Below are 26310 nucleotides of genomic sequence, written 5' to 3'. Positions count from 1 at the left end.
ATGATTTATACTTTCTCACAAAAACAGCTTTAAAGATCACTTTCAAGGCAACCAAAGAATGTTCTTTGCATTTGATGAGCTTAACCCCACAGGTACCTCCCAGCAATGGAGGCTATCTTGAGGGGATGATGTTTTAAATGGGCTCAGGAGTGCAACAACCCTCACCAGAGACTTCCAGGTTTTCTGTGGCAGGTTGGGTATTTTGGAGGTGAGGGTTTATATCCCCTTGTGATAGGTAAATACCAAAACTACCATGAACAGCTCAGTAATGCTTTTCAGAACAGCTCTATAAGGTGGAATGGAGAGTAAAGGCAGCTCAGAGGCACTGCAGAGCCCACAGAGAAGGGCAGGGCTTACTGACACTAAAAGATGCACAAGAGACCTGTGTCCCCAAAACAGCCAATCCAGTGGCAACACAGGGGTGAAGGAGGTCAAAGAAAAGGAGCTTCACCAGCACTGTGTGCTCTGGTCTGCCTGTGAAGAGAGGGATTTACTCACCAGGATGCGAAGCAGCTCCTCCAGGTAGCAGCAGATGACATTCTCATCCTCGTAGAGGGCCCAGCTGCGCTGCTGAGCATCGTCCTTGTGCCTGGCCAGATCGGCAAAGATCACCTCCAGCCGCTGCTCGTCGTGGCAGATCTGGCCCGAGGGCAGCCCCGCACTCAGGTTCTGCACGACAGCAAAACCCCTGGTTAGTGGGGCCCTGACAGCTGGCTCTTGTTTGGGTGTCTGTTCCCTGCAATCTTGTCTCACAACTGGCAGCTGACCTCATTCAGTCAAGAGCTGCCAGTATAAAACCAGGAAGTTTATGACACATGTTATTTCAGATCTCATACTTTTGGAGCCTCTTCCCTCCATAGATTCTGGAAATCATCCTGAGAATGGGAAAAGCCACACCAGCCCAGTGTGGGCCAGGACCACAGCCAGGCAGCAGCTGAGCACCCCCAGTGAAACAGACATGTCCTGGACAGGAGACCACCACACTGCACCTCGAGGCAGGAGAGGTTCCCTCTGCTGCCCACTCCCTCCAGCCTGAAAGGGACAGATCTGCCTTGAATTCTTAGCTCTTGGCACTTGTATGGTGCTCTCCATGCCAGCTGCTCTAGGCCTGGATCCTCTGCAGCAAGAACAGGAACCAACTCATCATGGGCTGCTTTGGTTTTGCTTCATTCTGAACAGCAGAGCTCCACTGTTCACCACAGCTCTGAAGTGTGTGGCCACCCAGCAAACCTTACTGCACACAGTCCATTCTCCAACTGCTGTCAACTGCATCCCCAACACTTCCACCTCACACACAACCCTTGCCATGAAGGTCTCACTCTTCAGTTGCCTTTCCTTTGCTCCTCCTCTCCTTCAAGAAAGAGGGGAGTGGTGAGGGTGCATTTAACCCACCTGAACAGCCGCTGGGATTTAGGATAAGCCTCTAGGACCTAAGTATATCACATGAATCACTTGGTTTCCTGAAAGCAAGGCAAGAAGGGGGGTTCAGTACATGGAACTGAGCTGATCACAGGTGAGGTGCCCAGGCACTATTAAGAGAGGTAAGGACTAATTTGTGAAAGAGCTTAAATTATATACACAAGAGTTTGGCAGCAGTGACAACAAGCAGCAGGAGATCAGTGAGGTGGAAGAGAACCAAGCTGAGAAATTCAAACAACAGGGAAAACCCACTCACTGAGATCAAATTCCTACAAATTTTTGGATGAGGCTGTCTTACCACATGCAGCAACAAGTCATGATCACTCAGTGAGGAAAGCCCTTTACAACTTACCAGCCAGGAACCTGGAACCTCAGAGAAGTCTTAGTCCTTCCAGCAGGCTGGCTGTGCAGGCAGGGGCACAAGCCTTTAGGCAGACTTCACTTTGGGAGCAGAGCAGATAGATTTTGTACAGAGACACAGCCCATGTCTTGTGCCAGCTGTGACACCTGCACATGGATGGCCAAGTGCAGGAGCTGCACCCCTCCTGCCTATCCCCACCCTCCTGGCTCTCTGGGGAAACCACTCCATGTTTAACCACTCCAAGTAATGTCTTGCCTGCTTTATTAGAGACAGATTTGTTAGTCATTTGCTTTGGGGTATGAACTAATTTAGGACTTCAAGTCCATGCTTCAGTCATAAAATAAAGACATTTTCTTGTTGCTGCTTCTTATATAACTTTTGTCAGGCAGGTAATGAAGGAAGAAGCATGCAGGTTTAACACAAGCCTCTGTCCACACTTGAAGTTTTGGGAAGCTGTGGGTGGCCTAGCAGAAAAGCAGGTAGCCAGCTGTAAGAGAGCACAACAGCTTTCAGGAGCTGAGTACAAGCATGAGAATTTCCCTCTAAATGGTGATTTATCAGAAGCAAATACATTAAGAGACTCACTTCATCTTGCCACCCCCCTGCTTCTCCTTAGGAGGACTTACAGCACTGCAGGGTCACCTGCCTGTCCTCAAGAGTCCCAGCTCCCTGGGAGAGGGTTCTCCATTATGTGCCTTACATCCTGCTCCCTGGAGCACTGCAGGGCCAGTCCTACCTCAATCCACTGCTGGGCTCTTTTTGGATGACCATTTTAATGAGTATTCATTTTAATGATCCCTTTACTCAGCATCTTACCACTAATCTACTTTCTCCAATCCTTCATCTGCAGCCCTTAATGACTCCACTGAGCCTCAAGCTGGGATGGACTTGGATGAGATCAATCCATTAACAAGCTATTCCATCTGACCATGTAACTACACCTCACACTGTCTCAGTGCACTTTCAGCACCATTCTCAGCCCTCCCATCACCAGGATCAGGTCTCTGCTTATTAAACATCTTGGCAGCTACTACAACATGCAGCATCATCATATGGCCATTTCCAGGAATCTGCTGGAGAGCCCATAAGCAGAAGGAGGTTTCAGTATTTCTAACAATGCCACTTTGCATTATCTTGCTGCTTCAAATAATTCCCTGCCTCCAGCCCAGCAGAACAAGCTGCTACAGGGATTTCATTCTTCCTGAGCAGCCCAAAACCATTTTGGGAACTTTATCATACCCACACTGCTCAGAGGTGGCCACATCTGCAATGCAAACCCAGCTGCTATCCTGCCCTGCCCATTTCTTCTTTTCTCTTGCCTCCCTCCCCCCATATCCCACCAGCAAGTGCAGTGTCCAAATTTCCAACGAGCTCCCATGAAAGCCAGCTCCAGTTCAGTCACTGCAATGCTGCCTTTGAAAAGAGGTTTCAGTCCCCTTGTGCATCTTACCCAGTCACTGTGACATATATCAGGAGCTAGCTCATGGACAAGAAGAGGGACAATTTCCAAGGCCAGGCCAGATGCTGACACAGGGAAGCCAACCTGGCAGGTTTGCTCCTGCAGATCCCAAATAGTATGGTATCTCTGAAGCATCTTTCCTAAGGGGTGAGCTCCTCAGCACCCTCCTTGTCTCTGCTGTTCCCCCAACCTAGCCTTACATCACCTCTCAAGAAGCAGCAGCAGGATGCTGTCCCAGCATCTTTTATTCTCTAAAAAAACCCACATGTCTGTACAGACTCTATGCTGGAGAGGCAGCAAGGTAAATAAGATGGAAGTACTATTCAACCTTCAGAAGGCACTGGGGATAGAAGAGAGGTCAGAGATTCTGGAATTGATTTAGTAAACCAGTGAGCTGACTTTAAATTAAGACTGGAAAAGGAATAGAAAGGATATAACTAATTAAAGAACATGATACAAAAGGTTGAAGCAGGTATGGTATGTACTATGAGCAGACCAAAGCTTTAAAACAAAGCTGATATCTCACTCTGTTTTAGGGAGTAGAAGAAAAACCTTGAAAAATATGCAAGAGATGAGTTACCATGTATTTGCATGGACTGGGGAGTAGAGGGATTTCAGAAGCTACAAATTAAAGAAAAAAATTCCTTGACCTAGAACTGACAACTCAGCAACAATTCTACACAGAAACCCCTGAGACTTTGGAATGATTTGGTATAATGAACAATACAAAGTCAACAATAATAATTTGTACCACTAAACCACACTAGTGAAGCTGCAGCAGTGCAGCCACCCCACAAGCACACGTGCCCACCCTTCCAGCTGTCAGAGCTAGTCCAGTCTCCCACACCAGGTGAACAACCTCACCTGGGACCAGGCCCCCACCTATCAGCAGAGCTGTATCATCTGGCTGGGACACTGAGCAAAAATGCACACCACATCCACAACATTTACACCTGAGCACTGTGCAAGCCCATCCAGGCTCTCCTTCTGAAAGCAGTACTGCTCAAAATAGGTATGATGAGATATTATGAGATGGGAGAGAATCTTCTGCTGTGTCTCCATGTATTACTGATCATTTTAAAATCCCACAGATGTCCTGGATGACAGATATCATATCAGTTACCAGAAGATCCATACTACTCCCTGCACCAGCATCACCTTCTTCCCACCCTTTTCAGGCTGGTCTGCAACAATGGCCATGAAATTGAGGCTTTCAAATCCCCTCTGCAGAAACTTGGCACTAAATAATTTCTGTGGAATTAAGCTTATTGTATCCTGAGTACAGGTATGAATGGTAAAAATAATATTAAAATATTGGACAAGGTGCAAATATCTGAAAACTGAATTCCTCAGCATGCAAGACAGAGCCAGAACATTTGCTTGAACCAGCTAAATTTTTTTGCTGAATCTAGATCACACATTGACAGGGCATTGTTATTGGAGAAGGAAGCAATTAACCACTGGGTTATGGCCACAGAGACTTGATGATTGCTTATAGGCCCCTCTATTCAGTACAAACAGTCAGCCAGATTACGATTTGATGTAAAATTTGAACGTCATTAGTTTTCCATATTCAAATGCCTCCAAACAGTTCATTATAATCTTGCTACTAGCAATGGAATTCCAATCTTACAAGTTTGTATGATGTGCACTCCTCAGGGCTGCACTGAACAAGTGGGAGCTGAAATTTATTATCCCTCCAGCTAAAGCAGAGGGCTGCCCAGGTGCACTTCACCATTTCAATGACTGATGCAGAAGGAGAAAGATAGGCTTATTTTGACATAAGGCTTACTTAGAACAAGCTCAAGATAATGCTCCAACTCAAGGCTATGTTGTACATCTGCAGCTCATCTGGGGAATAAAAACTCACCTGTTTTCCACTTCTCTGCTAACAGTACTAGGACCTGGCTTAAACCCTTTAAACTCCTGGTTCCCCTGGCTGGATGTTTATCCCCATCTAGCACCTTTCATTTGGGATCTCACTGCATTTCTCATCCCAAACATGAGGAGCTCACTGAGCTCATGACACCTTATCCTTGATGCTCAGAGGTGGTGAGCAGCATCCCCACTCCAGCCTGACACACATTACCTTACTCTCCACCACGGAGATGAGGATCTGCTCCATGATGCTGCTGGTGGCGGGGACAGAGGTCTGGATGTGGCCGATGACGATGCCGATGGCCACGCGGGACAGCTCGTAGCTCAGGTGGGTGTTCCTGCGCACCAGCTCGATCAGTTCCGCACCGATTGTCTTGGGCACCGAGGCCACCAGGCCACCGGCCTCTGCAGACAGCGACTCCACCCCAGCTCCCTTCTTATCCTCCAGGCAGAGGTTGCTGAAGGCGTCCAGGCTTGCAGGGGGGGCCGGGGCAGTTTTCTTTCCCTGAGAAGTCTTCTCCCCATCCACGTTGTGGGACCTGTGGGTCCCCCCTTCGCCTGGCGGAGCTGGGGCGTTCCTCTTGGACTGGGGAGATTTGCTGGTATCCTTTGGGGAGGTGCCGTAACGGGAGTGGGAGACGGAGCCGCTGTCCAGGTTGCGGGTGATGGTGGTGTGCACGCTCCGGCTGGGGACAGGGGGCGGCGTGTTGGCAGGACTGGACGTGGCCGTGGGGAGAGCGCTCTCGGACACAGAAGAAGCAGTGTACAAAGTATCCAGGGATGTCGTGCTTATAGAGGAGGCACTAGAAGCTGACCCAGGAATAATTTCAACGGCATCTGAAAGGGAACAATTAAACATGCCTTAGCAACAGCATCAAAGGAAAAGAGAAAAACCCCAAATTGCTACAGCACAGTCCATTAAGAGGCTCATTGTGCATTCGACCAGAGCAGTTTAACTCCTCTTCCTGCCTCACTTATCTCAAAGCAAAAATTGTACCAGCTCTCTCTGGAGCATTCCCACACAATCACCTCTTTAGAAAGGGGAAAGCTCCTCTGCTGAGATGAATACCCTTCAAAGGGCTTAGTGTTTTACACAGGGGAAGGGAGGGCGAGATGGACAGAACTAAGGGACAGAAAAGTCTTTTCCCCCTGGGTTAGGCTTTTTCTGTGTTAAGGATGTAAGCCCTCACTTTTGAAAGATGGTGCCTCAGAACTGCAAGACACAGAAGGCTTCACACACAAGCCTGCACCTCCCTCTTGCACTGACAGTGGAGGAAACACTTGACTGACGACCTCTTTAGTCCCTCCCTTTCAGCACTCTCCCAACATTTGTTCACGAGCCCTGCAGCCCTGCTGGCACCCACTGATTTCACTAGCCTCCACACTATCTGCTCTACTGTATTTCTCCCCCCACCTCTAGTTCTGACTAGCTCTAGCAGTGGGAGTCCTACCTTCCAAGGGAAAAAATCCACAACAAGCAAAGAGATATTAAGATTTTTCTTTCCTTTAATCTGGTTTTATGTATAGTTTTGGTTAATCTTATCCATTAGTTTATAGAGGGCAGAAATGTATCTGAGTTCTTCCCTGACTATGAAAACAATTACTTGGACAAACAATGGGTTAGCTGGGGTTCCCAAGAGCAGCTGGTGTTAGTGCTGGAAGAGAAGGAGCTGTACTCCATGGGGAGCTCAGAAGACTGTTACACACACACATGCCCAAAAGAAGGAGCAGTGGGACTGATGTGAAATGCCTTTGCTGCCCTTCCACAGGCAACTCCAACCCTTCCTGCTCCATCAGTGCTTGGAGCCCTCCACCAGTCCATCCACCACTCCTCCCAAAGTAAACACCACCTAGGCAGAAAAACTGGGCCCTTCACACCCACACAGGTTCAGCATCCCCCTTTTTCCTCCTCCTCACAGAGGATCATTCATGACTCATAGCTCCCCCTATGCTTCATTAAGTAATGAGTTGAAGGAAACTGACCTTTGCAAACTCCCACCACTCCAGTGAAAAATGGCTCAATACCATTAAGCACCATTAAGGAAGCTGGTGCCAGTCCCAGGTCTCAATTACCTGCAAGTCAATAGCTCTGCCCTGCTCCACACAAGGGGACATGAGTGGGCTTGAAATGGGCTGAGTGTCACCAATGGCAGCACTGTCACAGCACAGCAGAGCACTTGGGCAAGCTGGCAGCAAGTCAGAAGGATAAGCATTACTCTGTCAGCCCAACCACACTGCAGATGGAGAAGCTCCAGCCCTGACCCCATGGTCCTGCCCTCAAGTGTTTCTCACCAGCTGCTCCTCTGCCTGTGGGCAGCACATAGGCAGATGTGTCCCTGGTATTATTACTGCTCCTAACAGGCACCAGACACTGAGTTAATGGAAATCCAACCACTGTACAAAGAAAGGGCTCAGCAGACTGGGAGTTGAGACTGCATTAAAAGCCAGTGAGATCCCCTGGTGAAGTATCACACACTGCACTGCAAGAGAACGCTGCCTCTGCCTTGTTGGGAGACAGCCATGGTGTCTGTGGGAGAAAAAGGACCTTAAACCACTGACTCAGTGCACTAGCCAGGCTAGCCACATAAGCAGGCAGAGGTGCTCCTTGGAGAGCCACAGGCACTGAAGGAGCAGGGGGATGCTGTACCTGGCGCCCATCCACAAGCTGCTCAGACCCTCCCAAATCAGAGCAGGCTTGAAGGAGCACAGGTCACCAGCTCAGGACCACTAGCATTAAAACCTATAGGAATCAGGCTGCATACATCTTATATTTGTAAGGATATAAACCATAATCAGAATTCAAGGAATGGATGAGGATGCTCATGTAAGCACAAAGCAGAAGCCTTCAGGCCCCATGGCTGTTACATCACCCAGTGTCTGCTTCATGCCCAAGACCTGGAGAGCAGCTTGTCCTTACTTTTAATGGGAGCAGCAATCTGTGTGTTCTTGCGCTTCTCTGGAGGTGGGGGGGTGACAGGAGCAGCACGGTGAGCCTGTGGTTGGATCTGTAGGGAGAGATTGCAGGGCAATCAAAGGAGGTTAACAATAAAGATATTCTCTTTATGAAGGCTTCCTTCTCACATGCATGTGTAGATTTGTCCTTACATCTCTCTTGTCATTTGGGGCAGTTTTCTCAGGAGGACAGATGCTAATGGGCAGCCTCCCAGAAGAACAAAGCAGGACTCAAACTGAATTCATCCCCTCCCTGTGACAGGCAAAGCAGCCCTTGTTTAATTGCTGTGTTCAGAAGCACATGGCACATATGTCGTGTAGACCTGTCAAGCATTTACTCCTCCTTTATTCCAAATGCAATCCCACACACTTACCATGTCTCCACATTACTCTCAATAGCTCCACAGAGGCTGCAAACAGAGTGTGTATTTACACACTCTTCTGGAGAGATCCATTACATCAGCTACAAATACCCTTGCAGAAAGACAAAGCCAAGGACTGGAAACATGTAAATGCCTTTTCCATGCTTTCAAAGCTATTTCTGCTCATGCAGGGAGAAAACAGGGTTTGACCCTCTGTGCAATACTATGCTACCTATAGCAAGACACACTGGGAAAAGCTTTGCCAGGGAGTTGCATTAACTCTCCACATCTGGGGATTCTTGTGCAAGTCTCTTCTTCTAGGATTGCCAAGCCAGCAGTGTACAAGCCCCAGACCCAGACCCCTACACTCATCTTTTCCTGTCAGATCTATGATCACCACTATCACATTCATCCACAGTTACTTCAGTGAGGTGCAGCCTCAGGGTTTACCTCTGATCAGCAGAGCATCACTGAACACAGCAGCCAAGCTAGGTGGGAGCACATGGCATCACTACACCAGTCCCCACAGCCCAGCAGCTCAGGGCCAGGAGACTGGCTGGGACCTCTCAGGACTGCTGGGATTCAGAGCCTGCTGCCTCAAATGTGCCTCTGCTTTTATGGGATATTGCAATCACTGTCTGTGGCCAAGCCTCCTAGGGGAGCACAGGAAGGGAAAGGAGGTGATGGCCTGAATGCCTTGGGTAACCTGGCTTTCAACCATTTGGAATCTACAATGACATTCAGTCCACAACAAGTGAAAAATTTCAAAGTTTGTTTAGCCCTGGAAAAGATGTTTTTCTGTGCCCTGTCATTGTTGAATAAACCTATATAAACACCACTGAGGGCACAGAGCTCTGCCACTCTGCCATCCCAGAGTGAAAATCTGAGACAGGCCCCTGAAGAGTCTCTATCTTACATTAGCTCAGCAGAAACAGAATGAGAAATGCATTTTTCCTCCAGATCCAGGAAGGGCAAAAACTTCATCTGAAATGGGAGCAAAGATATTCCTATAAATAGAACACCTTCAAAAGCCACCTCAAATATTCACAACTCCATGCCAAAAGCTGACAATGTGCTCACAGCCCGTGTCTAGATCCACTAGACAAGTGAAGACAGCAGTTTGCACAAAGACTTTTAAAAAAGGATCTCTTAGTCCCTTTCCCACCCAACACCAAATACATCCAACCTTATACCATGCCATATAAAAAGTCACTTTACAAGTGCCTTCAGCCAGTGAATTAGCACGAGGCACTGCTGCAGACTCCCTGCCTGCACACTCTGCTCCTGTCAATCCACCCCACATTGTTCTCTGGGTGAAATGCTATCCAGTACTTGCATACAGCTTCAAAAATTATCTGTGTTGGTCCAAAAAGAGACTGCACAGCTGAGAGAGGTCAAGCAGATCAGGAGGGGTCTCTGCATTGCCATGGTTGGCAGGCTGGCCCCAAATCCAGAAAGCTCAGCTGTGCTAAAAGCAGAGCCCTGTCTGCAGAGTGCTGGAGCTGACAGCACGAGGTGGAGCTGCTTGGCATGGCACAGCCACCATTACTGGGGCAGTGGGATTTAGCAGCCAGGCAGGCTCAGAGCTTAGTGCAGATGCATGACATTGTTTGGAGATAGCGAGGGTTGGGTCATTATGGAGTATTTCCACGGCTTCCAAATTTACCACACAAGTTTAACAGTTATTACAGGCTAGTGCTCAAATTAATAGATGTACAGACAATGCTAGCTCAGCCCCTGCCAGTTTAGGCAGCCCCACACCACAGTACAAGCGGCTGCAAGAAGAACATGAAGCATCACAGGAATTTCCCTGTGCTTGCCTGAGCTGCATGATCAGGAGCTGTGAGGAGTAACCAATGGCCATCCCCTCTCTCCACTCCCCATCCTAACCACTACCTGGGGCCAACAGGAGGATGGACAACACCAAAACCCCCAAAGGAAAACCTCCCTCCTCTGCAAGGTGACCATGCAGGAGTCCTTGAAGTCCAGATCCCACCTCTCCAGAGGAGAAAAGATGAGGGACCTTACCAAAGGTTTAAAGAGAAGCAACTGCACTTGTGTTGAAACTCTCCCTTTCCCCAGGCCTCTATTAAGGCACTGTGAGCTTCCTCAAATCACAGATTTTACACATCTGCTGCCTGTCCTTTACCCTTTTGCAAGGACTGATAGCAGGCTGTGCTCCCTGTGCTGCTCAAAAACAAGAGCTGACTTTACCACAACACTCTCATTCCCTTTGCAGCCAAGTAGGCAGAGAACATCACCACTCTGACTCCTGGGAGCAATGTTATTATAGTAGTACCCTTTAAACAAAATAATAAAACAATAAACCAAATTAACAATCTCCCACCCACCACCTCCTCCAGGCAAACTCTGCCAAGCCAGACACACTGGTCTGTAGCAAAGGTTTCTGGAGATGAGCATCACAAACTCACTGAGCATGCACAAATGCAGCAGACTGACTAAAATACTCCAAGAGCCCAACCTCCACCCTTGGCAGCTGGTATGGCAGCAGCCCCAGCCTCCCACCTTATGCTGACTGGGGAGGAGCTGAAGCACAAATGCCCTCACCAGCTACTGCAGCCAGTTCAGTCCTGGGAGCAAAACCACTGAAAGGAAACCTCAAATTTTGCTTAGGTTTTCAGATGCAAACAGTAAATGCACTTGGAAGTCCCAAGCAATGAAAAGCACATGCCAAGACCTCTGCTCCTCTGGAGCTAGTGAGAAAGCTTAGATTTCAGTGGGTCTCCTCTTAGGCTCCTGCATAACCAGTGGAAGAAAGCAATGCTGCTTCCTCCACTTTGTATTTTCAAAGCGCTCAGGAAATCCACTGAGCTGTTAAAATCTCAAGGAGCCCTTTCAGCACAGGGCTAAGCTGGAAGCTCTTCAACTGCATCCTCAGTGCCACCCAGACAGAAACAGTTCTTTGTCAGCCAAGGAAATTTGTCTTCCTCCTTTTTGGCAAGCAACCAAACCACAGACCAGATAAAGACAGGGAATCAGCATGGAGAATGGGCTGTAAGGTGCCCCCTTTGCTTAGCCCATAATGTACAGGCTTCAGAATGGAGCTAGCTTGACTGCCAAAGAACAGAAATGAATGCTGAGGAGAAAAATGGGGTTTGTAAGAATTGCTGTGTTCAGCCAGAGTGAGCCAGAGCTGCCTTTCATCCCCCCAAACTCACAGTTCTTCAAGTGTAAAACAAGCCTCATCTGCTAGGGGTGACAGCAGATCAGTGCCTTATAAACACAATACCGCCAAACACTCAGTCCAGAGAGATGAAGAAAAATTACAGTGCATGTGTTCATCTGTAGGAGGAATAAAATGCTCATCCTTGCTTGGTGCCTTTAGCCCTAAGATCCAGCTACACCTACACAGGGACATCTGGCACATCATTCATCCCCAACAGCCACAGCCCCATCCTGGGCTGCTACTTTGCTACTGACGCGACACTGAAACCTTGGAACTGCGTGTGACCGAGATAAAAAAAGATCTGCTTTAAATCTTATTTCCTGCAATTTGCCTTTAATTCATCATGATAAGCAACCTTCAGACAAAGCAGGATCTTTGGGGCTTTTTTTGGCTTTTTGTTTTGTTTTGAGTAGTATAAATAGGCAGCCACAGCAGACAAAATGCTTAAGGACTAATGATCTTGTGCAGACATAACAAGGGGGAAATGAAGCAGTGCTGAGTGCTTGGAGGGAGCTCTCCTGCTCATGTCAAAACTGCTTTTCAAAGCATTCTCCAAGGAGCCTGCAACTCTTTTAGAAAGTTGCCAAGAGATAGTCACACAGTACAAAGTGGATTTCGCATGTCACCATAAAGGCATGGACCCTCAAGGACTCCAAAAAGCATGACAAGTGTAAATGGCAGAGGGACTGTTCCAGATTTCTTAGACAACAACACTTCACACTGCAGTAATCCCAGGTCAGCAGCACAAACACCTGACTTGTAACTTCAGCTGCCAAGGCATTTTATTCAGCAGGACAAGAACCATCACAGCACCAAAGGAGGAAGCCAGCACGTGTCCAGCCCGTTACCTGGTAGAGACCTTCATCCTCCGCCTCGAACTCGGTGTTGGGGAGGCTGTGGTGCCGCTCGTAGCCCGTCCTGCACACCCCGTTGGGCTGCCGGGACACATCCAGGTGGTGGTCACTGGAGGACTGGGTCATCACTGTCCCCTGGGGGGTGGGGGAGTGGCTCTTGCGGGACACAGTCTCCTTCCGGTGATGGATCAGCTTTCTGAAACGGAATGGTGACATCAGGAAGGGCAAAGCTCAAGGGAGTGACCACGCTGCAACACTGAAATTATTTTTTAATGATTTATTGCTTTTTGGGCTATATATACCAGAATGGGCTACATTACTCTAAACACCAGCTCCAGTTTCATTAACAACTAAGGAAGCACTTCTGGGGGAGGAAGGAAGAGGCTTTGCAAAAGCCCATAATTTATTCATCAGCTCACTGGAGAAAAATGCCTCTTCCTTGGGGGAGAGTCACATATTGCATTACAAGCTTCAGAAATTGCCTGCACTTTAGAATTGCTGTTCAACCAAGATTAAACCAGCATGCCTCAGCACAGAGGCTGAGGTGTCAGAGAAAACAAAAATTCTCCTCAGAAGCAATTATTTGAGAATGTATTAAAGACCTTGTGTCACATGCCAAAAACCTCTACAATTCCTGGCTGGTAAAGCAGAGAAAAGGCAGCCAGAAAGGTTTTGGATTTCTCCTCCAAGCCTACAGTGTGGCTGAGAATCTCCTCTTCTTGGCATGCACAGAGAGAGAGGAGCCAGGCCAAAGCTCTCCTTTGCTGGACACAGCTGCCAGGAGGAGCAGCAGCAGCTCAAACACTGGTAAGTTCTCCAGTGCAGCAGCACTTTGAGGAACAGAGGCTCAAACCAACAACATCCAACATCCCCATGGACAGAGTGACACTGTGACCACCCTCCATCTGCCAGCTCTCCCAGGTGCCCATCATACTTACTGGAGGACATCTCTCTGCTCCAGGTTGTATTTCCCCCCATTCTTCATGGCTGCATTGTGCACAGCCTCAATGGCACGGTCAATGGACTGCAGAACCACATCCTGCTCCAGCACCTGAAAAACAACATCCAACATGTTACTGTGCCCTTCAGCTGAGGTTCTTTTGCACCAGAGGTTATGGCAGGAGAGATCACAGTACAGTAAACTCCCAGAGTTTATCTTCGGGAAAGAAAGTCACTGTTACAAGCACCAAAGTCCAATGATCCCTACAGGGAGACCAGAGGGAAAAGGACCATGCAGCAGCCTTGAATATTTAGCCTGCTGCAGGGAGGTTTTGAGATCCCATTACAAAGCCAAGTTTATCCCAAGGCAAATTATTCCTCTTCTTGCGGCCTTCCTGTGGAGCAAATTCACAACTGTGAATGTGACAGGTGAAATCTGGTGGTCTCCAAAGTCTATTGGCTCTGAATGATTATTTTTTTGCTCACTTTTTTCTTGATGGTTTTTGTTCTTGTTTTGTAACTTGAAGCATCTTTTCCAAATCACAGAATCACTAGGTTGAAAGAGACCTTCAAAATCATAGAGTCCAACCCATGCCCTAACACCTCAACTAAACCATGGCACCAAGTGCCACATCCAGTCCTTTTTTAAACACATCCAGGGATGGTGACTCCACCACCTCCCTGGGCAGACCATTCCAGTACTTTATCACTCTTTCTGTAAAAAACTTTTTCCTAATATCCAGCCTATATTTCCCTTGGTGCAGCTTAAGAAAGCTGTGTTCTCTCATTCTGTCAGCTGCTGCCTGGAGAAAGAGATCAACCCCAGCTGACTACAGCCCCCTTTCAGGGAGTTGTACAGAGTGATAAGGTCACATCTGAGTCTCCTTTTGTCCAGGCTGAGCACCCCCAGCTCCCTCAGTGGTTCCTCACAGGGTTTGTGTTCCCAGCTCCTCTCCAGCCTCGCTGCCTCCTCTGGACGCGCTCCAGCATCCCAAGGTCCTTCCCAATCTGAGGGGCCAGAACAAGGTGCAGCCTCACCAGTGCCCAGTACAGGGGCAGAACGACCTCCCTGCTCCTGCTGGTCACTCTGTTCCTGGCACAGGCCAGGATGGCCTTCTTGGCCAGCAGGGCACATGCTGGCTCATGGTCACTTGGCTGTTGATCAGTACCCCCGGGTTCTTTTCTGCCTGGGCACTGTCCAGCCACACCACCCCCAGCCTGTAACACTGCAGGGGGTTCTTGTGGGCAAAATGCAGGACTCAGCACTTGGATTTATTAAATCTCTACCCAAGCTGTCACAGCAACATTTATTTCTCCTGCCAGCTGGTTTAGCACTTGTTACTGCAGTTAAAATAAACAGCAACCTTGAAACACCAAAGACCACTCCCTGGGCTCCCAGAGGAGGCTGGAAGGGGAACAGGAAAACAAAGCAGGTTCCTACACTTGTGACAGTCTAAAAAGCTTTGTTTACCAACAGTTGCTATGCCTTCAGGAGAAAAGACCTTTACAGGACTAAGGCAGAAGGCAAAGGACACAAGACTGAGTCTCTGACCCACAGGTCTCCCATAAGCTGCCCCTGGTGCCACCATCCACTCAGTCCCAGTGCTCCAGCCTCAGCCATGCTCGAGGGGAGGAGGGGAATGCTCAGAGTCCAGTGCTCACTGCAGCTGTTTGAACACTGAATCCCTCTTTCACTTGCTTTGCCCTCCTCTGTGCATCAGAGCAACTATTTATGCAGCCAAGCAGCAGCTGGATTCTCATCAAGGATGCACCTTAATTGGCCTTAGGGGGCTGCAGAGCACAGGAGGGAACCCTCCCCACCAGGGCCAAAAGTGCCTGCCTCCATAACACTGGCATGCAGTTCCCTGATAACATCCTATGTATTATTTATATCCTGGTTAATTGCTTAAGCAAATGTGAATTAACAGCCACCACAGACTGTGGGGAAAAAAGCAAGGTGTGGATGAGAGACCTCTTCTGCAATACTCAGCTTCGAAAAATTTCGGAGATTTTTTTTTTTTGCTGATTTGTTTTCCCAAGAAAAATACATAGGGAAGAAAGCAACTGGGGAAAACTTTAAAAATAAAACCAATTTTTCTAAAGTATCAGGTCATGATCAAAACCAACACTCAGAATTCCACTTTGGGATGAAACCTCCAAGCAGCCCCATGTGGCCTAGGGCTATGGCCTAGGGAGCATTTCATCACCTCCAACCACAGAACTAAGGAAATGGAGCAAAGTGTATTTGAACACATTCCAAGGGGGTTTGGAAGGAACAGCAAGTTATTTCAATGAATTCACATCATCTTCTGAAAAGATAAGAGAAAATTACAGCAAGCTGCACGCTCTCTCTGGGAAAGGGGAGCAGTGCAGAAGTCTCCAGCACTGCTGTCCCCAGGGGAATGCCAGTGTTGCTCTGAGTGCCACAGACCCCTGCCCTCTGCACACCCCACCTGCCCTCCTGCACTCCCACATGAGCCCTCCCTGCCCCATCCCATCCTCCCCAGTCTTCCACACTTTCACCCATATGGGTTTAAACCCTTCCTCAGTCTGATCATCCCAGGGAAGACAGCAGTACAGAGCACTGAATCCTAGTGAACAGCTCAGCATCTCTGCCCTCTTCCACAGGGCACATCAGCACAGTCCACAGGAATCCATCTACAGGCTGGGATCATAGAATGGTTTGGGTTGGAAGGGATCTTTTAAATCTTCTAGTTCTAGACCCCTACCATGAGTAGGCATGTCACTCACTAGACCAGATTGCCCAGGGTCCCGTCCAACCTGGCCTTGAACACTCCCAGGGATGGTTCCACAGTTTCTCTGGGCAACCTCTTCCAGTGCCTCACCACTCTCCAGTTAAGGAATTTCCCCCTAACATCCAATGTAAGCCTCACCTCTTCTAGTTTAAAACCATACCCCCTTGTCTTAGCAATGTAAAAAATCATTGTCCATCTTTTATAAGCTCCCTTTAGGTACTGGAGGCAATGAGGTTTCCCTAATGCCTTCTCCAGGCTGAACAATACCACTCTCTCAGCCTGGCTCCACAGGAGGGTGCTCTTATGGAGCTGCTCCTTGCTGTGCAATGCCATTTATTACGGAGAGGGTGCTTCCTTTCTGATAAAACACAGCATTTTCACACTAATGCAGCAGTGCTGTGACAACTGGCTTTTAGCTGCTGTGCCCTTCCCTTTTGTTTCTGTTCCCAACCTTCTATTAACAAGGCCCTGTCAAAGGGCTGGAATAAAAAAGCAGCATTAACTTGCACTTTATGACATGGTTGATGCTGCTCATAAACCACCTCCCCTGCTCAGCTGGGTTGGGAGGGTGCATGTTGGGTGAGGGGGGAAATGGCAGAGCCTTCAGCACAAGGGGCTGCCCTGTATTCTGGGTTGTAGGACACTCACCATCAGGGATCCCCTGCATTGTAGTCATAAAGTTAAAAAGTATCAGTATCCTGGATAGATCATGTGAGTCAGAGGAATCGGCACACTCCTCGGGTTAACCAAAATGGCACTGCTTTGTTTAAAGGGGGAGGGATGAAAAAGCACATTGCAGCTGAAATGAGCACAGGTTGCAAGGGGGCAAAAGTCTGATTTGCCAAGGTCTCACCTATGATCTCCTCCTCCCTAGGACTGGAGGGATTATGTGGTCACAGCAACTCTGGGCAGTGCCTCACTGTTCTCCCCCTGCAATCGAGGGAGATCAGTCACTCTGCAGGACAGGGGACTCCTGCCTGTATCCAGCACCCATCCCTGAGGATGCTGGCAGCTGGGACACAGGCAGGGTCTCACACATTCACAGGCAGCCCTGGCCACGCATGGCTCTGCAGACTGCAAAGGAGAGAGGCCACAAAGCAGCAGCAAGAGCAGAGCCCTGGAGTGCAGGGCAGGGCTGGGTGCTCCAAAGTCCTGCAGAGTCCTGTGCTGCAGCCCTGCCCTATCCTATGCTCTGGGCTACAAAGATGAACCCTGTTCATAAGCTAAGGCTCACATGGAAGCAAGGGAATGCATGAAAAGGGCATTGCTGTACAGAGGGCTGCCAGAGGAGACTACCAAGCAAAGCCCAGGAATTCAGCTGGATTTACTGATGCTGCATGGTGGGGGTTGGCAGAGCCCTGAGCAACCACTGCAGCATGCAAGCTGTTAACTGTGTCCTTCAGCAGTTCACTGGCTTGCCAGGCACAGGCACAGCCATGCCAGCCACTCTGGGAAGGTGGAAAAGGTGGCAGGGACAGGGCAGAGATGGCAGTGGAAGGCACCAGCCCTCACAGGGTGAGTGCAGGGGACTCCGTGGTCAGCAGGGAGTGATGGTGCCCAGGCTGTGGCCAAGAAGCACCAGCCTTCTGCCCAACATACCACAAAGATCAAGGGGTATTTGCTGAGGTATTGATAATACATTCCCACTGGTGCTTCCCCCCAGAAAGGAGTGGCTGCCACCCCCTTTATCAGATACTTCTGGTTTAATCAAACAACACTGCAGCAGAGAAATGCTGGGCTCTATACACAGCCTGTCTCCACCACCCTGGTGACAGCAGAGAAGCGACCCTTGGTGACCACAGGCCATACTGGCCATGGGCACTGTATCAGAGAGCCAGGGCTACCACCAGCACCCCACAGGCCAGCTGCTCTGCAAGGAACATAGCTATGGCTCTAATTGAGCAGTACCATCAGCCAGGAAACTGAATTTCTTCCTTCATAGCCTGGTGTAGGAAAATCACAGCAGCATTAATAAATCATTATTTCCTCACTCCTTGCTAATAACAGAACCAAACAAAGGGCATCCCCAGAGCCTGCTGCTAATTTCCTCCCCACATGAAGAGGACAGAGCCAGACCTCAGCACTGCCTTGGGGTGCTTTGCACACCCCAGGGTGGGTGGGGAAGGATGCCTTTCCCAGGGCCAAAGACAAGCTTTTAAGAAGTACCCTTCCAGAATGTCTTGTGAGTACCTAAGCATGGCCCTGCAGAGACAGGAATGCATCTATTCCTGTGCCTCACACTGCTCTCATCCCCACTGCCCCAAAAGGAGCAGTCTCCCCGAAAGGAGCACGCCTGCACTGATGTGTCACACAGGCTGGTGAGAGACACACCTGAGCAACTGAGAAGACACTGCAGGTGTCCTTGTTGTACAGCAGCACAACCTCCTCTCCTGCCCTCCCCAGGCTATCAGAAATGTTGTCCCCTCTCTCTTTGTTTGTAATCTTTCCACATGTACCACTGGTGTTGTTTAAATGCACTCACACAGAAGAACTTGCTCAACAGTCTAGAATAATCATACCTTTCAGAAAAGCATTTTCTAGACAAACAGGCTGACAGCTGCATCAGCTCAGACAGCCTGAGCCACTCTGTGTGCAAAAGGCTCCCACATTTATGAAAGTGGCCCATTAACTTATGGCAGGCTTTTCTTTGCCTCCACAGGGGGCTGATCCAAGAAAATATAGCTTTTTTTCTCCTCCTACCTCCCCATTCATTAGTGATCAAGGGCATTTACTCTTCTGCATGTGCAGGAATCAGTGCCCTCATGCCTGCAGCTGCCTCTGCAGCCAGAGGGGTACCCAGGCAGGGCTGCTCATCCTCACCCTCATCTCATTGCCCCAGCTTTCACAACATGACAACAAAGGACAGACAAAGTTTTGTCTCCAGTGACAGCTCAGTTTTCATGCAGCTGCACTGACACGGACCACTGGTGAAATTAGGATATTTATCCTGCTGGCATCCACAGGCACAGGCTGGTTCTTTGTTTCACAAATCAGAGAGGAACGCCACCTCTTAGGTCACATGCCCTTCACCCCCAGTCACCGCCAGACTGTCTGCATGTTTATTCCTTCCAGATTGAAATGATCACGGCACCAATTTACAAATATCAGCTATCCTTTGTCCATGGCTCAGTGATGTGCCAGATCAGAGTTCCCCCTTTGGGACCACATGGCTCTAACAAATGGGCTGAATTTTGGTTTTTTGCATTGCTGGGGAAATTCAGCTCCTTTCCCTTCCCCTTTGCAGCCCAAATCTGAAATTTTTAGTCCTCAGGCTGCTGGCTAAGAGAGATGCATTAACTTATTCTTGCCAGCATGAAGATATTGTGCCTCACGGCACATAAAAGCACACAACAAAACCACAAGTGAAACAATGGGCAACTGCCCTGGTTACTGAGCAAATAAAGATGAGTACAGCTCCAAACAAACCTGCAGCTTCTCCGACTCGCTAGCGAGAAAACAAAGACATGGCTGAGCTCTCCTGACAAAGAGGCAGCCCAGAAGCAGCCCAGGAATTCCTGCTGATACACTACAGCGCGTTTCTCACGGATCCGTGTTTTTCCACTGTGTGCTGACAGCAGCCACCTGAGCAGGCAGCCGGCACAAATGGGAAATGAAAAGAAAGGATGGCCAGGAAAAGGGCTTAAGCTGTGCAAATCACGCTAAAGCCAAAGCTCCTGGCAAAGAGATACACTGACTAGGGACAGGGCAGGCACAAGAGGCATTCTGAACAAACAGAACCCTGGAGGCAGCAGAGGGAGGCGCAGCAACCAAACCTCAACCAATTTCTCTCCCAAGAGCAGAAGCCTTGGAGTCAGGGAGCAGGGGGCAGAGACAGGCTGAGGGACAACAGAATGCATGCAACCCAGCACTGCATGCTTGTACTTCCCGAGGTGGAAATGCTTCATCCTAAGTCTCTCCAGCCATGCTCAGACCCTGTTAACTGGGCACAAAGACCAGAATCAGCCACTGATTCCTTCCCCTCATAATTTTTCACACTCCAGTAACCAGAACACATGTCTCATGCCAAAACAGTCTAAGAGGATAAAAGCAGAGAGAGAAATTTTTAAAATAAAACAATCAACACATACTCATGTATCCTGCTGTTCCCTACTGCCTTGTTAGTGCTCTCAATGCTTCAGGGACTTCCCTGGCTCAGCCTGCCCCAGGTGAGCAGCTGCCAGACAACAGAGGTGCCCCTATCTTTAGGATCACCTGCTCAGCATCATTTTGCACACAATTGTCAAGCCAAGTCAGTATCTGACATGATCAGATACTGTGGCATTTGTGTGAGAAAATACTGGCATTTGTGTGAGAAAACTTACATTTCTACTGACACATAAACGTAAAACATATACACATACATAAACATAAAATGTATATACATACACATACTGGAGTTATCACCTACACTGAAAAAGAGACCAGTAGACAGCCTCTGCTTTGATGAATATGCAGGATTATGAACCAGGATGTATCAAGGTGGAAGGAAAAAATACTGCAGGGCAGCACTAGAAGTATACCAAGACTTTTGACATATTAGCCCTTGAAGTTGAAAAAAAGCCCTACAGAAGGGGTTTTGCCAGACTTTGCGTGGTCTTCAGTTTGGTACCCCAAAAAACTGCTACAGATGTCATTTACTCTCATTCAGCACAGCTCCAAGATCACTTGCACACAATTAGCACAGGTCTATGAGATAACCCCGATATTAATTATGATCAAAAATGCAACTAATTTCTAAGTTCCCAGAGTGCTGGGAAGAATGCAAGGTGCTAATCTCAGCCCATCTTTGTTTTGATTGAGTTGGCAAAAACATGGATGTGGGATGAAGATCCAACCACAGAAACTCTCTTTGCAGTTAATAAGATTTGCCAAGAGCTGCCAGAAAAAGGAGCAAGGTCAGAGCCCAGAGGAAAGAACAAGACTGGAAAACTCTGCAAGTCCTGGCTCTTTTTCTGGCATTCAAAGAGGAAAGCTCAGCTTCCCCCCACAATTTATTTCCATAGCAGAAATTGTAACAAAATGCCAGAAAGGTGACAGTTATATAAAACCTAAGATGAAAAAATTCAAATGTCTACCATGATTGAGAGAACTCTTTCCCTTCCCAATTACCCTTGCCTTGGAGCACATTCCAGTACATGAGGATCAAGTAAGTAAAAGTCTCCAGGGGTCAAGCAGGAAAAATATGCAATTACACTGTTAATTCAACTGATGCCCAAAGACACATGCAGAAGAGCCCACATGTACATGTGAACCAAAAGGGACTTTCCTCCTGCATGCCACAGACTGGCACTGATGTAACAGCTTGCAGTTACATGTTTGAGAAAGAGGTACTAACTCGTGATTCATCTTGCACAGGAATTTATGATTTATGAGCTTTTCTTCCCAAATCCTCCCTGTCCCATGACCAGCACTCTGGCAAGAGTCAGAAGGCAGCAAACTGGAGTTATTATGTGCTTTGGGATAATAACTGTGTTGCCCAAACCCAAAACCATGGGGAAATTAAAAAGTGTCTCTTATACAGACAGAAAATAGGGAAATGCAAAATTAATTGGACCTGCTGTCTCAGCCCCAGAGAACATGGGAAAACAGGCAGCAAACACAGGTCTACAACCCAGGAACACTGGCCAGGCAGGAAGGAGAAGGGGCAAGGAGGGTGCACAGGTCACCATCCAAGGAAGGGCAGAGCCTGTGGGCTTGGCAGGAACAATCTGAGTCTGTCACATGGAGAACAAGTGCTGCTTTCTGGTATCCGTGAGATGAACAGCCACATGTACTTCATTAAAGCCATTAACGAGGGAGAAGAGATTTCATCCTTAAGAGGCAACCACAGAAAAGTCATCAGCTAGTTTTAGTCCTGGACAGCTGTAAATTGCACAAAAAAGTGAACCAGACATGAATCCCCATAATCTTTTGAGTAGCACCAGGATCAGAGCTGCCAGGCCTGGCACAGCCCAGGCTCTTTTCTGCTAAGCTGTCACTGTGAGATGAAAACCTGCCTTGCATTACTGTGAGCAAACCTGAGAGAGGCCCTGGAAAGTTGTCCCCAAAGATCATTCTAGGCAGGAGGATCAAAGGCAGCTCGCTGCTGCAGGATCAGTTAACAGTCTGGACAGAAAAGAATTTTTCTGTGTTTTGGACTCTACATGCACAATAAGCATTGCTTCCTCTGCCATGAAGGGGCACAGCTCCCCTCACACTGTGGCAGGCCATCTACCCCTCCCCTCCTCTACCACAGGTACTTGGTGCATGAAGAGAGAACCTGGCTGAAAGGCCCACAAGGGGTCATCTCTGGCTCCAAAAAAGCTCAGGCCTCAGCTGAGAATCAACCTCCTAGTCTGGAGAGCAGATGTGGGAAGAGATAAAAGAAATATTCTTGACTGAGAGACACTGTTTTACAAACTGTAAAAGACATATGAGTTATCACAGAGGCAGAAGCCTCTTACACACACCCTGACAAGTGTTCAAGACTTCTCCCCAGAGTTTGGATGCAGATTCTGAGGTTGGTTTCCAGGGAACTGAGGGGAAGGATCTCAATGTGTGCTCCACCAACAACTGGATGGTCAGATATATTGAATCCTAAGTTATATAATTTCTTCACTAGCTGTAACATTAATAGGTAGCTTTAACTCCATGCTGTACATATCTACCAGTAGTCTCTTTTTGTCCTTATTCCCCTGTAGTATTAGTTCAAGTTTTATGTCTGTTAGTTTTGTGTCTATTAAATAAATCATTCATTCTATAATAGACCAAATCACCCATTATTAAAGAAGTTGTGAATGAGAGTGGGTTTTGGGGTGCTGGCCACTTCAATAAAGCTACTGCCTGCTGCCAGAAGCCTGGACAAAAGGCAAGGACTTATCTAAACCCCATCCATTCACAACACACACCCAAAATAAAGAGAAAGCCAGCAGGGCAGGAGCAGAACACATTAACTTATAGAGAAAACCCAGCATTTTCCTCTGCAATGAGCATTTCCTTTCCTCAAATTACTGGTGCATCTTACCTGAAACTCAACTTACCAAGCTGTGTGATCAGATCACATGTGCAACCTCCTCTGAAATAAAATGACCCTCAGATCACCATATGGAAAAACCTGAGCATTTTTTAGCAGGAGTAAAATTGCTCCAAGCAAATACAGAATGGCTGGGTTTATGCTGCCCCTCTGTTCAAAGAGGGCAGTTCCACATTCTCATGGAGCAAAACTCATTTGAAGGTGGAGGGATCACTTGCCAACAGTACTTTTACTATCATCCCTTCACACAACCCCTTAGCACAAAAGATAACCAAGATCCTTGAGGACTTCTCCTGCTAGTGGTGTTTCAGGCCAGGGACTCAAGACAGCAAATATATTTATGAGGTTTCTCCAAAGCAGATGCCCATATAATGTTCCCAAATATGGATCTCACAAGCAACCTTGCTTCTCTCCACACCCCCCTCTGGGTCACAGGAACAAAGATTTGAAACATCAGTGTTGGGAAACCCCAGGATACCCAACCAGCTTCTCCCCAACATTTTCAAGCTGTACTGAACAGCTCCCACCAGTGTGGAAGAAACACATCTCCTCTTTGGTGGGGACATATTTCCCAACATGGGAATCCCAAACAAGTCCTCCACCTATGCAGAACAGCACGTCCAGACCCAGCAGGCTTCTTCCAGTTGCTAGGATTGTTCGTGACTTCAGACTGGTACAAATTACTTGTTCTGGGATTTAAACAATGTAACAACCAGACTCACTGTGAAAGATAACCCTCACAGGCTCATTTGCTTTGGGTGGGCCACAGTAAAGCTATGGCAAGAAGGAATATCCTCCAAAAGAGGATCCTGTGCCATGGGTTTTGGTTGCTATATATTTTAAGATGTTCAGAGTAGCACTATGGAACAGGGGATGTTATTCGTGCTTTTGGCTTATCAGTGCTATAGACAAGAATTCCATGAAGTTAGGTGTGCCAGCTAATTGTAGCAAAGCCATTTAAAGACTGTTGAGGGTGCAGGTGTAGGGGAGCAATGGAGGAGGCATCAGAGGGGCTGAAAACAAACACATTGTACTGTCAAGAGAAAGATCATGCTAATTGGTCACAGACAAAATACCCAAGCATGCACACATCCTTGTTAGCTCAGAGCTGCTTCTGCACGCACATTTATTCCTTAAAGTAGGTTGGGTTTCTGCTGATGTTTCTGCTGCTGACTCTCACCAAATCCAGCAAGTCAATGCAATCACGCTTTATGGGGACAGTGATAAAACTAAAGCTAATTCATACCCCAAAAGCAATGAAGATACCACTGAGATCTGCAGCAGTGTCTTACACTGTTATATGCCTGATCATCAAGACAACAGCACAAGCCAAAATAAACCCCAGAAAATCTTGAACTGAAGATCCTGCAGTTGTTTTTGACTAGCAGACAGCAGAACACTACTTTTCTGTGCTGCAAAACTTCAGCAGACTGACAGTTTCCATTGACCTGCAAAAGTAGCTTGAGAATTGCAAGTTTAGCTCTGTTCATCAAAGCAATAAGGCTAACTTGCTGTTATCTCTAGACTCAGTTCTAGAACAAATTCTGGTGTTTGTTCAGTGAGCTTTTTCACCTTAAATAAAAGGATTCAACTGGATTTGCAGACATTTCACCTATAAGGAAGTAAGAGTCACGGAAGCTATTCTTAAGTGTCCCACACTATCTTCAGGAGAAAACCAGCCTCTGCTTTAGCTGCAGTTTATAATCCCATCTCCTTCTGCAGCTGAGACTAGCACAGGCTCCCCAGAAAACACAAAGAAATGGGGACAGGAGGGGAATGTCCTCATAGGACAATGTGCTTCGGGCAGCAAAACAGCCATAATCCTGTTTTCCTCACTTCCCGAGGCAGTGAACAAAAAAACCTGCCTTTGTCAGACTACTCATTTCCCATGTGCAAAAGTTGCTCCCAGCTCCCATGGCTCATTACAGACTTATTGAGGCAGTTAAAGACTGAGTGTGATGTGAGGATGGTGGTGAGGACACCTCGGGCACCTCCCACTGAGGTGTGCAGCGAGGACAGGGCACCGGGTGAGGCACCAGGAGGGACAGGCACTGCACGGGGGAGAGGGGACAGGTGAGACAGGCACGGGGGAGAGGGGACAGGTGAGACAGGCACGGGGGAGAGGGGACAGGTGAGACAGACACAGGGGAGAGGGGACAGGTGAGACAGACACAGGGGAGAGGGGACAGGTGAGACAGACACAGGGGAGAGGGGACAGGTGAGACAGGCACGGGGGAGAGGGGACAGGTGAGACAGGCGCTCTAAACCCCAAAACCGTGCCACACCACAAAGCCACCCTGTGCCAGGACACTTTGCCACCAGAGTGCCCTGCAGTCATGCCAAGCTGCCACACAGGCCCCACAGCAGCTCCCTTGCTGCCTGCACAGAGCCCTGTAAAACATGAAATTTGGCTGACAATTGTTCTGTTGCATGCCTGTCTCCAACGTGAGCGACAATCTGGAAAGGCACAGAACTCACCGAGTTTACACAAAAAGGAATTGTCACCACATCAGATTCAGAGGCCATGGAGGTTTGCATTTGTCTGCTCAGTGGAGAGCTTCAACTTGATGTCTCTAGGCAGCCATCTGCTTTCCACAGGAGCTGCCCTGGTTCTTATTGCAGCACACAGACACTGAGTGAACTCTGCTAACAAAGAGCCCTCCATTCCAAAAATATGTCCAACCACGTCCATTCCCCGGGTGCAAGTGGGTGAAAGGCACCTGTGTGGTCCCTCAAGGCTTTCTTCCCACCTCCAGAGGAAGAGGATGAAGCTCAGAGGCTGAGCTCAGGCTCCCAGCCAGTCAGCTCAAGGGCAGTGGAGGGGGAGCAGGCAGCAGAAACAGTGGGAGATGACATCCCAGCTACATCAGCAGCTGAGGGGGGATGGCCCAGGCACAAACCTCATGGACAGGCATTCAAAGACCTTTTCATCAAGACATCATCCCAGCAATTCTTGACTCCTTGTGGGTGAGTGTCTATCTCTGCAGCTCCTGCCTCACCTTCTCCCTTAACCCTTTAGTTTTTGCTCAATACAATAGAAGCTTTGGAGTTGAGGCCTGCCCTAAGGTTTCCATACTAAAAGGCGCTGTCCCTACTTGTACTACAAAAAAACCCAAGAAATAATTAGTAGT

At 48.2% G+C, this 26310-nt stretch overlaps 1 protein-coding gene across 3 annotated transcripts in view; it reads right to left on the bottom strand.

The window, feature by feature from the left end:
- The window catches only part of NCKIPSD (NCK interacting protein with SH3 domain), a 49970-nt gene that overhangs the window by 14589 nt on the left and 9071 nt on the right, over positions 1–26310 (bottom strand). For all 3 annotated transcript variants that reach the window (XM_063164748.1, XM_063164749.1, XM_063164750.1), the window contains 5 exons: positions 13411–13523; positions 12467–12668; positions 8035–8122; positions 5329–5954; positions 499–669 (listed from right to left, as the gene is read on the bottom strand). In XM_063164748.1, coding sequence (XP_063020818.1) covers positions 499–669; positions 5329–5954; positions 8035–8122; positions 12467–12668; positions 13411–13523 — 1200 coding nt within the window. The remainder of the gene's footprint in view (positions 1–498; positions 670–5328; positions 5955–8034; positions 8123–12466; positions 12669–13410; positions 13524–26310) is intronic.

Source organism: Melospiza melodia, chromosome 10, assembly GCF_035770615.1.
Source record: "Melospiza melodia melodia isolate bMelMel2 chromosome 10, bMelMel2.pri, whole genome shotgun sequence".
In the NCBI taxonomy this organism is placed as follows: Eukaryota; Metazoa; Chordata; class Aves; order Passeriformes; family Passerellidae; genus Melospiza; species Melospiza melodia.
This window is presented reverse-complemented; position numbering and strand designations above follow the sequence as displayed.